Source organism: Rattus rattus, chromosome 3 (assembly GCF_011064425.1).
Source record: "Rattus rattus isolate New Zealand chromosome 3, Rrattus_CSIRO_v1, whole genome shotgun sequence".
Lineage (NCBI taxonomy): Eukaryota > Metazoa > Chordata > Mammalia > Rodentia > Muridae > Rattus > Rattus rattus.
The window spans coordinates 50170735-50187291 of NC_046156.1; the positions used below are offsets into that span (position 1 = coordinate 50170735).

At 53.1% G+C, this 16557-nt stretch overlaps 1 protein-coding gene and 1 pseudogene across 3 annotated transcripts; one reads left to right on the plus strand and one right to left on the minus strand.

Moving 5' to 3' along the window:
- Nucleotides 1-1882: 1882 nt before the first annotated feature.
- LOC116895777 lies at nt 1883-3306 on the minus strand (annotated as a pseudogene).
- Ampd2 (adenosine monophosphate deaminase 2) lies at nt 3289-14969 on the plus strand. 3 transcript variants are annotated; one of them, XM_032897494.1, is made up of 18 exons: nt 3386-3493; nt 7460-7590; nt 7830-7960; nt 8276-8344; nt 8437-8548; nt 8794-8980; nt 9230-9371; nt 9465-9554; nt 9777-9906; nt 11302-11496; nt 11581-11712; nt 11860-12023; nt 12302-12428; nt 12516-12679; nt 12962-13082; nt 13354-13527; nt 13706-13816; nt 13930-14969. In XM_032897494.1, exons 1-18 carry the CDS (start codon nt 3406-3408, stop codon nt 14134-14136), a joined length of 2475 nt encoding a protein of 824 aa, XP_032753385.1. In that variant the 5' UTR covers nt 3386-3405; the 3' UTR covers nt 14137-14969. The 3 variants fall into 3 exon arrangements, with proteins under 3 accessions (XP_032753386.1, XP_032753385.1, XP_032753384.1); XM_032897495.1 differs by lacking the exon at nt 7460-7590 and having other exon boundaries at nt 3289-3493; XM_032897493.1 differs by lacking the exon at nt 3386-3493 and having other exon boundaries at nt 7443-7590.
- The last annotated feature ends 1588 nt before the right edge of the window (nt 14970-16557 follow it).

Consider the following 16557-nt stretch of genomic DNA (forward strand, 5'->3'; position numbering starts at 1 on the left):
ACAGAATATAAGTGAGCATCCATGGTCACGTGGTATTTGATTGTTAATTTGGGGATTTATTTTGTTCATTTTTGGAAGTCAACAACCTCACACTGTTGAAGGGCTGCATTCATAAGAGCCCACTTTCTAGGTTCAAGGAAGACTGCAGGAGATTGGAGAGTTCTGCAGATTTTTGTTGATTTCTATGACAATTTCCTGTGTGTTTCTTCTCTGTGTCTGTCAGATACACCACATGATTAGGACACCCTGCTTGTGTAGTTCTTTGAATCCATCTAACTTTATGATGTAAATATATTCATACAATTAAAAAAAATTCTTCAAGAACAGTATTAATGGTTGTATTTCATTGTGTTCATTTAAACATCCCCCTGATGTTGGGCCTTTCATGTTTCCAAATTTCCTGTGGTAAACATTGCAGTACTGAACAACTTTGTGGGTATTTTTCTGACAACCCTTTTATTTAGAACAGATTCATGATTCCTAAGCCCTGAGGAAATCCCTAGAGGTTGCCATGAGGTTTTCTGGGTCCCCCTACCTTCCTGAGCCCTGATTCAGAAAGGTACAACCTTTCCTTTTGTTCTTTCTCTTTCTTTCCACATGCGTTTCCCTTTTCCTGTCCTCTTCCAGACAGTTGAGAGTTACAACTTGCACACTCTGGGGCTTCCCCTTTAAACACTAATAAAATTATTTTTGGGTTTAAAAAAAAAGAAATACTTGTTGGAAGTGGGTCACTGGGTCAATCAGTGAAACTTACTGAGATACTTTATATTTTGCTGAACGGTTCTTAGATTATATTAGTGTTTATGGCCACATAATGCATGTCCCAGTTCAGTACACCCGCACCTGTATCCAGTGCTTAATAAGAATAAGGTATCTTCTTGTTCTAATTTTTAGTCTTACTGATTCTCTGTGAGCTGGATCCCCCCCTCCCCAATTGTTCTCCCGAGTTTATGGAGGCCACTTGTAGGTTTTTTTAAATTAGAGTTTTCATCTTTTTTTCATTTCTTTTTTGAAATTCTTGGGGTTGCCTTCACATGTAAGGCAGCCAGATACTGCCACTGAGCCCACAACCCCAGCCCAAGGCAATAGTTTTAAAGTTTATTCTAGTATAGTGGATAGGAGACTCCCTGGAGACGACATCGGATGCAGACAGAGAGTGGGGAGAAGAGGGGAGGGAGATGGTGGGGTGACCTGACAGCAGCCGCACAGACAACTTTAGAGCAGTTGGGTGAGGGGGTAAAAGGCTCCCCTAAGGGAGAGGATAGGGAAGGGACCAATTGCTGCCCATAAGGTAATCACTTTCAGCGAGGAGACACATTCCTTTGCAGGTCTCCTTTAGGAAGGACTGCTCCTTGGAGACAGGAATGCTTGTTTGAGAGGGTGTCTGTGGCCCTATTCAAACAGCCCAAGTTCACTTAACCCACAAGGAGAATCAATGTGTTGGCAATAGGGAACCCAGGCCAAAGCAATCTTAATTACGGGACAGACACAATTCTAAGCACTTATAATTATCTCATTTATCTTCATCAGAGCAGGTGTAGGAGTCAAAGTTAACCTGTAAAACCCAGAGAGAGGTTTACCATCAGTCAGGAAGTAGGTGGAGATGTCTGAATTTGAACTTAGGCATTCTGGCTAGTCTAACCTCAACATAGAAATTAATGTGGGATGGTGAACCAGCTTTGAAGGGCACACCCTGCCTATCAGTGTCTGATAGAAGGAAACAAACTTCAGGTGGGAAGGTGGAGAATTCAGGGGCAGGGCTTCTGCTTAAAACGGATTCTGGGACCCTAATAATAGCTACCTGACTTTGTGCCAGGCATTGTGCAAAGGGTATTTACATTCAGTCCTCAGTAACTTCTTTGGATGAGGTGTTGTCATTACCTCATCCCATCTTACTGATGAGGAAACTGACACACAGAAATCACCCAAGACCAAAGGGCCAAGCAAAGGCCAACGCTGGCCGGGAGGCTGCCCACGTGGCGAAAGGGAACAGGGAACACGGTGGGGGCGTGGCCAGGAGGCCGGAGGCGTGGCCGAACGGGGCGTGGCCGCGGACTTGGCGGGGCCTGGGGTAGGCGAGATTGGCGCGCAGCCCGGAAGATTACGGCGGGGGGTCGCACCTGTTGCGTGACTCCCCCGTAGCCCGGCCACGGGAGTCGGATCTCTAACTGATACCCAGAAAGTGGTGAAAAAGCCCTGGGCGAATTCCGGGTCCGGTTTTCTGGGGAGCACGTGGTCTGTTTCCTCTTGAGTGCGGGCTTGGGGTCGCGACTCCGGGGTCTCCTGAGGTCATTCTGGCCGCTGAAATCGGTGGGAGTCCGCCCCCGACCAGCTGGCCATTTTGAAAACCTGCCTTCCTTCCAGCTTCTCAGTGCCGGTGCAGGGGCCAGTGTGCGACTTCGCCCCGGTGGGGGCCCTCTCCCCTCCTCAGCCGGGCTTTCTCGCTGTGCAGACTTTCGTAGGCAGCCTTCGTGGTGCCACTCGGGACTCGGGCAGTATGGCCTCTGGTAAGTGTGTGGCGCGTGTGTTGGTGATAAAGGGTCTCCAGGACAGAGGTGCCTTGGTCGGGTGGTAAGTGGGTGGTCTTGACAATGCCTGTAAAACCTAGGGGATATGAAGAGCTTCTAGAAGGATCCAGGGAAGTAGACCTTGAGTGTGCAGGCAGAGGGACAAGTCTGAGTAGGCTGGGGTCTTTCCCACCGACCTCAGACAAGACCCTGCCTCCTACTCTTCCTATCTTCCTAGGAGGCAGCTTCTGCCGGTCAGTGGAATTTTCCCAAGACAGGCCCCTCCTTCCTGGGCTCGAATTCTCAGTTCTGCCTCCTCCCGGAGCTGGGCTGTCCCTAGAGCAGGGGTCAGATGGAGAAGAAAAGAGGGGGGCTCTGCCCCAGAGGCTCTGGGTTTTCATGAGTACGCTTGTTCCGTCTCTGGAGGAAATGGGTTTTGAGCTTGGAGAAGCTCAGGCGGTATTCTTGCCTATTATTTTTCTCGCTGGCTGCCTGGACCAGCCCCGCCTGGACTTTGGCTTCTTTGCCTTTGGCTTCTTTGCCTTGAAGCTTTGGCAAAGTATGAGGGTTCCAGAGGTGGGGTGAGGGTGGTAAAGAGCTGAGAACTGGCGCTGCAGTATCTCTTTTTCTCTGCACCCCCACCTCAGTCCTAGCCACCATCAGACACGGCACTCCTGAGACTGGAGTGGGAAGGGAGGGATAAGGGGCAGGATGGAGGCCCCACTCCCCGAGGTTGCCTAGACAACATCAGAAATCGTGGCCAGGGCCTCTTCCGCCTGCGGGGCGCTGCTTCCTGCATCAGTCACTCCCGCTGGGGGCGGGGCGGAGGAAGGGGTTGGATGTGGGAGAGCTTGGCCCCAGCTGGTGAGGTTCCTCCGCTGTCGCCTTGGCCCCAGCCATGGCATCCTATCCTGGCCCAGGCAAGTCCAAGGCCAAATATCCCTTTAAGAAGCGGGCCAGCCTGCAAGCTTCCGCTGCTGCTCCAGGTGAGAGTTCTTGGCTTCAGGCATGGGCTCCCCCTCCTCTTGTCCAGGCCATTGAATGCCTCTGAGAAGGTCCCCCTTCTGCAGCACCCTCTCTGCAATGATGCCTCTCGACCTCGGTTCCAGGGCTGACTGGCTGGCTTGGTGGCGCTGGGAGGGAAATGGGAGGGGGTGCCTGAGGTTTCCATGTCAGGGATGCTGCCCTCCCGTAACAAGGAGTGGGTGTGAATGTGGGTGCAGAAGCGGTGTATATGCACACGTGTCCGCTTGTGCAGATGCTGCATGTGAAGTGTATGTGAATGGAGTGTGTGGGGGGTGTGGGACTGTCTGCGGACTGGCTACTCTGATTGGTGCCTGTGCCTACACCAGTCAGGCTCGGACTCTACTTGCCTTTCCTTATTCTTTCCGAGACCCTAGATCTAGCACTCCCTCACTGGTGAGTGGGGGTGGCGGGGGTCTGACATATGGGATCGTGTATTGCTAGCACATACACCAGAGCTGGGGCTCCATTGCCAGTATCTGTGCTGTTTGCTTGTCCCTGGTCTGTGTTGTGAGTCTCTTCAGGGGTGTGGGGAGTCCTTGGGATGGCTGGCAGGCTGTGCACGCTGCACCCTTCCCTTTGGTTTCCTAATGGGCCTAGGTGGACACCTCTGCACCATTTGCAGCTGATCGTGTAGTCCATCCAGCTGAGGACTTAGCTACTAGAGATTGTGCTTCCAGGGGTGTGAGTGTCAGCAGCTCTCAAGTGTAATGGCTAAAGAAAGACCTTTTGGTGATTGATTGGGTATTATTAACCCCCTATAGCTGCCCGTATTTACACCCTGACTGGCCTCCTCTAGCTATTCTTACACTGCGGAATATACCTGTCTAGGCTTTGTACTGTACTGAGATATGTTCTCTGTGCTTGGATCTGTTTTCTAGGTGAATGCCCTGGGGCTCGCTCTGTGCTGGTTACTCTGTTGCTGAACCAGAGACCCTTAGGTGCTTAGACCATGAGAGCATATTGTCCTTGGGGTCAAAGCCTAGGGAGCAGCCTTGATAATGAATTAGGAGGCCTGGAGTCAAGGTGATGGACTAAGCACCAGAATCCTGGAGCTGACGGAGTAGCCCCCTTTGGCTTTCGCCTGTATGTGTGTATATGTGGTGTCGTAAATGCCGAGTTTTGGCACGGGTTCAGGGAGATGGTCGTGGCCTGGGAGAGTGGAGGCTCTCACTGTGTCTCACCTCTGGTGAGTCCCAAGTAATTTTTTACAGTTATGTGGCAGACTGGGAGAATGACTCTGGCTGCTGGGACCCTTCCTACTCACCTAACGCTTCTCTGTAGGTCCAGGGCTACCTCATAGGAAAGGGTTTAAAATGAGTGCCTTGTCCTCATTTCTGCGGCTCTGTGGTCTGCCTTCAGGGGTTTTGGAAGTAGTTGGTGGCTTGGCTCTTTGGGAAGCTGAGGCAGGAGGATCATGGCTCAGACACTTAGACACTTAGACTCCTGCCTAGAAGTAAAAGTAGAAAAGGACGAGGATATAGCCCAGTAGTAGAGGACTTCTCTAGCTTACACAAGGCCTCAGGCGTGGTCCCGGTAAAGCAAAAGAGTTACTGTGTTTAAGAAGCCTCTGGATTCCTTTTTGTTTGTTTGGTCTTTGAGACAGGGTTTCTTTGTGTAGCCCTGGCTGTGCTGGAACTCACTCTGTAGACCAGGCTGGCCTGGAACTCACAAATTCACCTGCCCCTGCCTACTGAGTGCTGGGATTAAAGGTGTGTGCTGTCACCACCTGGCCTAGGATCTGAACCCTGGGTTCCGTGGGTAGGTGTTGATCTTTGCTTCTTCCTCCTATGCTGCTCTCCTGCAAGGGAGAAGTAGCATCACCTCATCCCTGCAGAGTTCCTTTCTCCTCAGTGCTCTTCCCTTCTTATCAGCCCTAACCCTGCCCTGGGCGCAGAGACCTTCCCATCCTCTTCACTGAAGAGTCTCCATGTGGGAAGTGCTTTGAGGGTCCCAGGCATCCCCAATTGCTGTCCTGTGGGCTTGGGGCTCTCACCTAAGCTTTATAGAACGCTCGTAGGACATTCCCCTGTGAGTCCTGGGGCTGTGGCCAGGTAGGACAAGGCTACTTCTCACCCACTGATAGCCTGGGTCCAGAGGTTCAGAGAAGCAAGTAAACAAAGGCAGAGTCCTATGTGTCTTCCAGATGCTGTTCCCATATTCCAAGGTGCTCTTTCTGAACAGGCTGTTCTCACCCTGACATTTGCCTTGGAACTGCTAGGAAGCCTCCGTAACTATCTCCTACCCACATTAGACCAGTGGTCCAACTACCAGGCAGCTCCTGTGTAGCAAAGACCTTGTCTCTCTTGCAGAGTTCATAGTCAGGGCCCAAAAGACAGTGGTGGGCAGAGGAAGCTGTCCTGAGCCTGCAGGGCTCAGGGGAGGGTTGCTGGTTTCCCTCTGTGTCTCTCCTCCTACTCTTTGGCCAGCCAGGCTGTGTCCACTTTCTGTCCCCTAAGGCTGTGGTTTTAAGGAGACTTGGCCCCTCCCCTGCCAGGCTGCCTTGGCCACATCAGCTTGTCTTGTTTGTCCCTATCAAGACCCTGGATCTGGGTGGCCTCACTGGCATGGAAGAGGTTAACGAGCTGCTACAATTCTCATCTCTCAACTCCTGCTCCTTCTCTGGATTTCTGAACTCCCTGAGCTCTCCCAGCCCCCCACATGTGGCCACCTCAGGGTCTCCCCCGCTTATAGCTGCACTTGGTACAGCCCATGCCAGCCCCTGAGCCGTCCTGGGGGACTGGCTGCAGCTTCACAAGGCAAACAGGCAGGCAAGGGGCACAGGGCTGCTGAGCAGTACACTCCTGAACTCTCCAGTAGGGACCAAGGCAAGTAGGTAGCTGGGTTCTGACCTAGGGTGAGGACCCCTCTTGTCCAGCGTTGGGACTGTACCTGGAGTCTAGGAAGTGGGTACAAAGACTTTAGGGCATAATGCCCGAGTCCTTTTCTAAGCCAGTGGAGGTGGGGGGAGAGGGTTCTGGAGAGATGGGTCTTCTACAGCTGGCAGGAAGAACCAAATGGTCTGTGGAAAGCTCCAGCAAGAGGAGGCTGAGACTGTTGAAGGACTCTGGGAGGTTCCTTCCTGGTGGGCTAGCAGTGTAGGCAGCCCAGGAGGCTAGCAGCTTCTGACCTTCAATGTTAGCCTTGTGGTAGGGCCCATGGAGAGGTCTGCCCTTTGGGGAATAGAAAAAATCCCTGGCTTCCAACTCTCCCTTTCCCAGGGCCCTCCATGAGGCCTCCAGCCTAGATCCTAAGGCCTCCAAGTGGCACAGACTACGACAGCTCCCTTTGGAGGACTGGCCAGTTGTGGGACAGGTAGTGTAGGGTCATCCTCATCTTGGCAGCTCCAGGATCCTGGAGAGAGAACAGGCCTCCAGTGGGAGACCGGGTTCCTTGCCAACCAGGCCCACTTCTTGAGAGCTTCTCGGGGGTAAATCTGACCCTGGGTTAGTACCCTAGAAATTGATGATCCTTAATGATCCTTAGTATGGCCACTAAGCGCGCGTCCTGAATGAGTGCTTGTTGTGTGCGTGGCGTGCGTGCGTGCGTGCGTGTATGCATGCATGCATGCATGCATGCATGTGTGTGCATGCATGTGTGTATACATGTGTGCATGTACATCCCTTTTTGGAAATAGTCATAGGCAGATAAATTCTCCTGATCTAAACGAGTGGGCTGCTCCCACCTCAAGTTGCAGAGTTGGCTGGATCCATTTGCTCCACAGGCAGGCCCAGGACCTCATCCCTGAGCCTGTGGTGGTGAAGGGCCTCTGTGTAGATGTGGATGAAAACTCTGGGGTGCCCCATATGGCTGGCTCTTCTGTCTCAGTGGAATTATTGTCCAATGTCTATGCCCTGGATTTTAATAGGGTCTGGCACCAGCAGGCCCTGTCCCTGCTCCCCTTGACCTTGGGACTAATGTCTCTGCAGAACCTCGAAGTGGTCTGGGGGCCTCTCCACTGCAGTCTACCCGATCCCTGCCAGGCACCGCCTCCTGCCTTAAGCATTTCCCGCTCGACCTTCGCACGTCTATGGATGGCAAATGCAAGGAGATCGCTGAGGTAGCACCCTTTTACCTCCTCACCTCAAACTCTGCCTCTGTTGCTATACCCTCTACCTCAGCCACCTCTCATCTTGGGACATCCTCTAGGCAGGGACAGTGCTTGACTGGCCCTGATGCTCAGACATTTCTGGGAACCCTGGTTCCTGCCTTCACCCTTTGCCCAGGCTCTGCAGGGGAGGACAGGGGCAGAGGTCTTGACGGCCACATGACCTTCCTCCTCTCCCACCCTGGTACCAGGAGTTGTTCAGCCGCTCACTGGCTGAGAGTGAGCTCCGTAGCGCCCCTTATGAGTTCCCGGAGGAAAGCCCCATCGAGCAGCTAGAGGAGCGGAGGCAGCGGCTGGAGCGCCAGATCAGCCAGGATGTCAAGTGAGCCTATTACTGTCCCTTCCCTGTCCCCTGTCCCGTTGTCTCTTTGAGGTCTGCCTGGAAGGCAGCACAGAGCACATTCTTGGGAACCAGACTACTGCTGGATCCATCTTCCTGTAGGCTCTGAGTCTACTGGATAACTTGCTTCTGGAGCTGTTTTCTCACCTCTGAAGTGGGGTGAGAACAGCCCAGGGTGTACAGGCAAGCCCATGGACCACATAGGATACTATGTAGACAGAAGCTGGCACTGTGCTGGGACCTGAATGCTGCAGCCACTGCTTTTGCTCTACCAGACCTTACTCCTCCCACCTTTAGGCTGGAGCCAGATATTCTGCTTCGGGCCAAGCAAGATTTCCTGAAGACAGACAGTGATTCGGACTTACAGTAAGGAGGGCAGAGGGGCATGCACAGATGATATGGGGATGGGTCTGTACCATGGCTGTCTCTGACCCATTTTTAATCTCTCTTTCCTATAGGCTGTACAAGGAGCAAGGAGAGGGACAGGGGGACAGAGGTCTTTGGGAACGTGATGTGGTACTGGAACGGGAATTTCAGCGGGTCATCATCTCTGGGGAGGAGAAGTGTGGGGTGAGTGTGGAGTGAAGCCTTAAGTTTGCACCCATGTGATCTAGAGGGTTCTGGCCTGGGGGACTGGTGGGAGCTGGAGAGGGTATTTCTTTCTCTGGTGCCTGGAGTAGAAGAGGTTTCGGGTTCACTGATTGGCTGGGACCAGAGAAGGCTGGAGGTTCCTGGGTTTGAGGCCTTTGGGGCTGGGGGCAGGAAGTGACATGGCACAGAGACCAAAGGAAGTGGCTGTTTGTCCTCATCTTCAGGTGCCATTCACAGACCTCTTAGATGCAGCCAAAAGTGTGGTGCGAGCACTGTTCATCCGGGAGAAGTACATGGCCCTATCGCTGCAGAGCTTCTGCCCCACCACCCGCCGCTACCTGCAGCAGCTGGCGGAAAAACCCCTGGAGACTCGAACCTATGAACAGAGTCCTGATACCCCTGTGTCTGCCGGTGGGAGCTCCCATCCCTCTCCAACCCCAACTGTCCTGGGTGTCTAGGCTTGGAGCCTAGGCACTTCTGCCCTGTCTTCATCTCCCCGACCTCTCACCCCGGGCTCTTTCTAGCTTCTTGATATCCAGGAGGGTGGAGGGTGGGGACCAGAGCTACTCCTGGGGCTTCTGACGTACCTTTATGGAGCCCATGGACTGGGCAACCGCTGGCCGTGATGCTCCTAGTCTTGATTCTTCCTCTTTTTTGCAGATGCCCCAGTGCACCCCCCTGCGCTGGAACAGCACCCATATGAGCACTGTGAGCCAAGCACCATGCCTGGGGACCTGGGCTTGGGTCTGCGCATGGTACGTGGTGTGGTACATGTCTACACCCGCAGGGACCCTGATGAGCAGTAAGTGTGGTGTCGTGTGTTGGGGTACACCATATGGAGTAATGCATTGGCTTGCTTGGCTTGCCCTCCTCACCCAAGCTTCCTGTGTGTTAGCTGTCCAGAGGTGGAGCTTCCATACCCTGACCTACAGGAATTTGTAGCTGACGTCAATGTGCTGATGGCCCTGATTATCAATGGTCCCATGTAAGTTTCTGCCTGTCCCTTCAGCTCGTCTCACAGCCTAGATTCTCTAGCCCCAGCCCTGCCCTGTCCTGCCCTGCCCTGCCCCAGACAACTGTCACCTTGTCTCCTGCCACTCCCTGGTCACCTACTCCTAGTTGGCTGCCCTCTTGGCTGCCCTTATTCTGTGTGTTCCGGTCTTCAACTAACCCAGGAGCATTCACCCGAGCCTCTCTTCCTGTCCAGAAAGTCATTCTGCTACCGCCGTCTTCAGTACCTGAGCTCCAAGTTCCAGATGCACGTTTTGCTCAATGAGATGAAGGAGCTGGCTGCTCAGAAGAAAGTGCCACACCGGGACTTCTACAATATCCGTAAGGTGGGCCTCAGCTCGTGGCCTCTGTGTCTTGGCCCACTTCTCTCCTCCAAAGACTGTTGTCCCTCCCACTGCCTCTAGCATTCAATATGAAAGCCCTTTTATACTTACAGCTTGGGCCATGGGCCCTTCCTTTAAAAGTGAAAATTTTATTTCATTTTAATGTAATTTTTTGTAATTAATGCGACTTAATGTAATAAAATTTAAAATTTAACAATACAGAATAAGCTTTTATTACATTTTAATTAATTTGTGGATGTGGGCAACTGGAAACAGAGGAGCTTACCAGGAGTCACTTCTCTTCTCCCACCATGTGGGTCCTGAGCTCTTGACTTTCTCAGGTTTGGTGGCAGGTGCCTTTACCTACTGAGCCGACTCCCCCAAACTTTCCATTTGTGTTTGTGTGTGTGTGTGTGTGTGTGTGTGTGTGTTTGTGTGTGTGTGTGTGTGTGTGTGTGTGTGTGTGTGTGTGTGTGTGTGTGTGTGTGTGTGTGTGTGATATGTGTGTGTGTGTGTGTGTGCATGTGTGTATGATATGTATGTGTATGCATGTTTGCAAGTATGTGGTCGTGTGTGTGTGTGTATACATATGATATGTGTATGTGTGTGCATGTGTGCCTATGATATGTATATGTATGCATGTTTGCAAGTATGTGTGTGTATGATGTGTGTGCGTGTGTGAATGATATGTGTGTACGTGTGTGTATGATATGTGTGTATGTGTGTGTATGCATGTTTGCAAGTATGTGGTCATGTGTGTGTGTATACATATGATATGTGTATATGTGTGCATGTGTGCCTATGATATGTATGTGTATGCATGTTTGCAAGTATGTGGTCGTGTGTGTGTGTGTATACATATGATATGTGTATGTGTGTGCATGTGCGCTTATGATATGTATGTGTATGCATGTTTGCAAGTATGTGTGTGTATATGATGTGTGTGCATGTGTGTATGATATGTGTACGTGTGTGTATGATATGTGTGTATGTGTGTGTGTATGCATGTTTGCAAGTATGTGGTCGTGTGTGTGTGTGTGTGTGTGTGTGTGTGTGTGTGTGTGTGTGTATGCATGTGTACATGTGTAGCAGGAGACCAAAGTTGACATTGGGTATCTTCCACCTTCTGTATTGAGGCAGAGTTTCTTCCTCAACCCAGTTTCAACCCAGACTTTGCTGTTGGTTAGTCTGGCTCACCAGCTTCTCTTTTGTATGTCCTCTGCCTTCCTCATGTTAAGACGATAGGCAGGCTGCTGCATGTGCTGGCTTTTATGTGGGTTCAGTGGATCCCAGCTGCAGTCCTCATGTTTGTATAGCAAACAAACACAGATGGCGGAGCCATCTCCCCAGTCCCAAGGCCTACCCTTGGTTGGACACAGCAGTCCTTCTTTACCGCAGGTGGACACACACATCCATGCCTCGTCCTGCATGAACCAGAAGCATCTGCTGCGCTTCATCAAGCGGGCGATGAAGCGGCATCTGGAGGAGATCGTGCATGTGGAGCAGGGCCGAGAGCAGACGCTGCGAGAAGTCTTCGAGAGCATGAACCTCACAGCCTACGACTTAAGTGTGGACACGCTGGATGTGCACGCGGTCTGTCCCGTGGGATGGGCTGGGGTGTTGGTCAGTACTGGGGCCAGGGATCAGGGGTGACCTAGGCCTTCCCATCTCCTCCAGGACAGGAATACCTTTCATCGATTTGACAAATTCAACGCCAAATACAACCCTATTGGGGAGTCTGTCCTCCGAGAGATCTTCATAAAAACTGACAACAAGATTTCCGGGAAGTACTTTGCTCACATTATCAAGGTATGGAGACCATTCTCCCCTGCTGAGCTAGAGCCCATGTGTAGGAGGGCTCAAGGGACAGGAGGAGGGAGGTGAGAGGCCTGATGAGACATGTGGTGGGTACACGGGGCAGGGAGGAACCTAGGTGTCGTTGCTTCTGGTGTCTAGGAGGTGATGTCAGACCTGGAGGAGAGCAAATACCAGAATGCAGAGCTCCGGCTGTCCATCTACGGGCGTTCGAGGGACGAGTGGGACAAGCTGGCCCGCTGGGCAGTGAACCACAGAGTGCACTCGCCCAATGTCCGCTGGCTGGTGCAGGTGCCCCGCCTCTTGTGAGTGTCCCTTAGAGTGGGGTGGAGGCTCCATAGGTGTACAAGGGGCCAGGGCCTACCTCCTGCTCAACTGAGCGGCCGAGCCTTCAGTGCTGAACACTCTTGAGTGCCAGGACAGGTCTCCCAGGCCAACCCACAGTCGGTCCAGCCTGGTTTGTCTGGATGTCCCACTCCCCCACTGTGGTTCAGATGCACCCCGGTGCTTCTCCTGACAGCGTTGACTCCTACTGGCCTGCTGCTGGCCCTGACCTGCATGTTTGTCCCCTGTCTCCCTGCAGTGATGTGTACCGCACCAAGGGCCAGCTGGCCAACTTCCAAGAGATGCTGGAGAACATCTTCCTGCCACTGTTTGAAGCTACTGTGCACCCTGCCAGCCACCCAGAGCTGCACCTCTTCCTGGAGCATGTGAGGGGTGGCATGGGCCGGGAGGGGCAGGATGCCTGGGCTCGGGCCCAGCCGTGGCTATGGGCCTGACCACCAGTTCTTTGCCAGGTGGATGGTTTTGACAGTGTGGATGATGAGTCCAAGCCAGAGAACCATGTCTTCAACCTGGAGAGTCCCCTCCCAGAAGCTTGGGTGGAGGAGGACAACCCTCCCTATGCCTACTACCTGTATTACACCTTCGCTAACATGGCCATGCTGAACCATCTGCGCAGGTGCTTACACCAGGAGTGTCGAACCCTTGCTCGCTGCGCTTTGAGCACCCTGAGCTGAGGTCACAAGTGCCCCGACACACCCATTGCTCCTGCACCCAGACCGACAGACTCTTTTTCTGCCCTTAGACTTAGTTTTTCCATCCTTCCCTGCCCTGTCTTCTCTCCTAGCTCCCCCTGCCTGTCACTAGCTGGAGTACACACATAGGAGTGATGTGGGATCTGGGGGCAGGCGCGCTTAGGCGAGCCCAAGCTCTGAGCTGACTCTGTCTTCATCCCCCTCAGGCAGAGAGGTTTCCATACGTTTGTGCTGAGGCCCCACTGTGGGGAGGCTGGGCCCATCCACCACCTGGTATCAGCCTTCATGCTGGCCGAGAACATCTCCCACGGGCTGCTTCTGCGCAAGGTCAGGGTCTACACCCCCAGCCTCCACATGCAGCTGTTTGTCTTCCTGATCCTCCTCCTCCCCCAGCCATGAGATCAGATTCCTCCTTCCCAATATAATTAGCTCTTCCCACCCATCCTCTAGTTGGGGAGCCCAGCCCAGGATTCATCATTCTTATGTGGGACCTGGCCTGGACCCCCACACCCCCTTCCCCTGAGCCCCAGAACCAGCATGCAGGCCCTCCCAGCATTGAGACCACCTGACAAGTCCTCCATTCCTCCTACCTGCCCAGGCCCCCGTCCTGCAGTACCTGTATTACCTGGCTCAGATTGGCATTGCCATGTCCCCACTCAGCAACAACAGCCTGTTCCTCAGCTACCACCGGAACCCTCTCCCTGAGTACTTGTCCCGTGGCCTCATGGTCTCGCTGTCCACGGATGACCCCTTGCAGTTCCACTTCACCAAGGTCAGACCCAGGCCAGCGGGAGGGCAGCCAAGGCCGGGTGTCTGGGGGATACTGGGTGTCTCTGGGTTGGTGCTGCCCCCTTGCTGGTGGAACTTAGCAACTGTTAGCTAAGTCCTTGAGGGAGGGAGGGAGGGAGGACAGGGCCTGATGCCTCCCTCAAGGAACCTGGCCTGTGCAGGAGCCCCTGATGGAGGAGTACAGCATCGCCACCCAGGTGTGGAAGCTCAGCTCCTGTGATATGTGTGAACTGGCCCGTAACAGTGTGCTCATGAGCGGCTTCTCTCACAAGGTACGACACTGAACCTGCCTGGGGCTGGCATCACCTTTCTCCCTCCCGTTGCACTTTGGGTCCTGTGGTCATTGGATCTACTGCGTCTCTCCCTGTTACCTACGCCCCTGCAGGTGAAGAGCCACTGGCTGGGACCCAACTATACCAAGGAGGGCCCTGAGGGAAACGACATCCGCCGCACCAATGTGCCGGACATCCGAGTAGGCTACCGCTACGAGACCCTGTGCCAGGAACTGGCGCTGATCACACAGGCCGTCCAAAGTGAGATGCTGGAGACCATCCCAGAGGAAGTGGGCATTGTCATGAGCCCTGGGCCGTAGTGAATCTGGCCTTGCAGTGCGTGCCCCATCTCAGCGACTTGATTGTGTCTGTGGTCAGACCCCTCCCACCTGGTGTGGTCTCTGCATGTCTCCGTGCTATGTCTCTGTCCTGCATGTCTTTGACCATGTCTTGCCTCTGGGCCACCTCAATGAAAGCCAAGTCCAAGAATCTGCTTCGTTATTGTCTCAGCTCAGGGGGTACCTGATGGCTGAGATTTTAAAGGTTGGCCCTGCTAGTGACCCGTCCCAGAATCGTCAGAAGTCTGGCTGTCCTACGGTGTCTTCAGTGTCCACAGGGGCTTGGGATGGTTGTGTGGGGCTGGCCCCTTGAGCCCTGGAAGCCCAGGCTTTGGTTAGAGTTCAGGTTGAGTTTCCCTCCTGTGTGTGTGGCCATGGGGCAGGAGATCATTATATCTCTGCTGCGGCCCTGGCTGCTCAGCCTCTGAGGCCCCAGCTGGTCTGTGCTGGGCAGAGCAGGACTTGGGCTCACTCATGGCCCCGGAGGCTTAGCCTGAGGGGCTGGACCACCGCTCATCAGCCTCCAGTTCCTCCCCAGTCCACGTGTTCCTTTGTTATCAGCTCCCTTGTACCCCCGTGTGAGGGGCAGCTGCCCTGAGCCGTCTATAGTTGGAGGCTGCTGCAGTTGGAAGGTGCTGGGACTGTCACCAGCCCTGGAGATGGCGCCTTCTTTGGGGTTTCCAGGTCTTTGACCAGACCCAGTTCCCAGCTCGCCTCCTGTGTTATGTTCTAGACGAGGCCTTTGCTATGAAGAACAGTGTTTCATATGACCCATTTTTCCTAGTGCATGAGAAATAAAAAGATTATTTAATTAATGAGGCACGTGAAGGTCTCTGTTGGCGGAGGGAGAGGAAGGGTGGCAGAGTGGTAAGACACTCTGGTGGAGTATGACATGGGCCGCTGTATAACGTAGGCCGTCAGTCCTGCCGACGCTTCTGAGCGCCCGGATTACAATGTATGCTGCCAGCCTGTGAGGTACAGCACATTCTGAGGCGCGTGGCATGGATGAAGTGGATTGTGTGCACACTGACTGAGATGTCTATAGGAGAAGAGGTCCCATCGAGCCTCACCCAGTTCACCCCTTCTGAAGGGGTCTTGAGGCTCTAGGTCCACAGTGTGTATTCTGGAAGGATGACACCCTTCCCACCTCATGCCTCCTGTGTAGCCTCTTAGGACATTGAGGTAGATGGGAACATAAGTCCCTACATGGCTGGCTGAGGCATTTAGGGAGCCTGTTTAAGATGCTCTTCCCAGGTCCCTCCCTCAGGGGTTCTGACACAGGTAGCGGGTGTGGTGACAGACACCTGTCAGGTTGCAGTGCGTGGGTCTGGAGCTGCGTGTACTGGAGTCCATTGCTCACAGTGCACCTCCACCGAGTCTGTGATACAATGTGCAGAGCACCTTTTTGCCGTTAAGGTGGCTAGAACCTGTTGCCCGTGTATTGGAGGGGAGCAAAATGGACTCGGTAGCACAGGGTACTTACTACATAGGCAACAGATGCTTGCAACAGCTGCTGCTGGGTGGAGAGGGATTAGGGGCTGCTTGCCTCAGAATTGCAAGCCTGTGTGATAAGAGGACCTGGTTGGGAGCCCGTGGAGGTCAGCATCATCCCCCACCCCCAGCCCCTGACTCTGAGCAGCAGGTAGGAAGGCCTCAGACTGTAGCAGGTGTCCCAGAGACCCAAGGCAGAGCTCTGCCTCCCCCGGCTCCTAGCCAATTCATTTTCTCTGTTTATGTATCTGAACTGAAGCTGCAGTTAGGGCACGGGCAGAAGGCTGTACAAACAAAACTGATTTCTGCCTAGGGAAATGAGCTGAGGGGACAAAATGGCCAGCAACAGAATAGAGACAAGCAGCATGTCTGAGGTTCTCCAGGCCTCACTGGGCCGTCTCTGCCCTGCCCCCACATCGAAGCTTTTCAAGGGTGATGGTACTGACTTTTAGAAGTCAAGCAACCTGGATTAAGAGATCCTTCTACACTGTTCCTTGAAGGCCACCATTCTCTGTCTACACCAGCACCGAGGACTCTGTATTCTTCTCTGAATTTGTCAAAAGGTCAAATCCTTTCCTTCATTTTCCTGTCGAGCTCTTCTTAGCTTGTGCTGAGTCCCAGCCCTCAGTGCGTCGCTCGCTAACTAACAAGGTTTCTTAGCAACCTCTCGTTTCACATGAACCGGACTTTGGTTTTTCATTTTTCAGACATTTCTCTTTTAAACATTCATCAAGAGTGGATCTTTTGAAAAAACATCCTTTTTAAAGCTTGATTTTGTGGTGCTAGGGACTGAACATAGGACTATATATACTAGGTTAGTGAGTGGTACACACAGCCTAGGAACCAGCAATCTTTAAACGATAAGGAACTCTGCTTTGATAATGGGTCACATGAACTTACTGGCTGACGCTC

Coding starts and splice junctions, on each gene's coding strand:
- Ampd2 (XM_032897494.1), top strand. CDS start 3,406: ATGGCATCCTATCCTGGCCCAGGCAAGTCCAAGGCCAAATATCCCTTT. Junction 11,713..11,859: donor ACTTTGCTCACATTATCAAG/GTATGGAGACCA, acceptor TCTGGTGTCTAG/GAGGTGATGTCAGACCTGGA. Junction 13,528..13,705: donor TGCAGTTCCACTTCACCAAG/GTCAGACCCAGG, acceptor TGGCCTGTGCAG/GAGCCCCTGATGGAGGAGTA.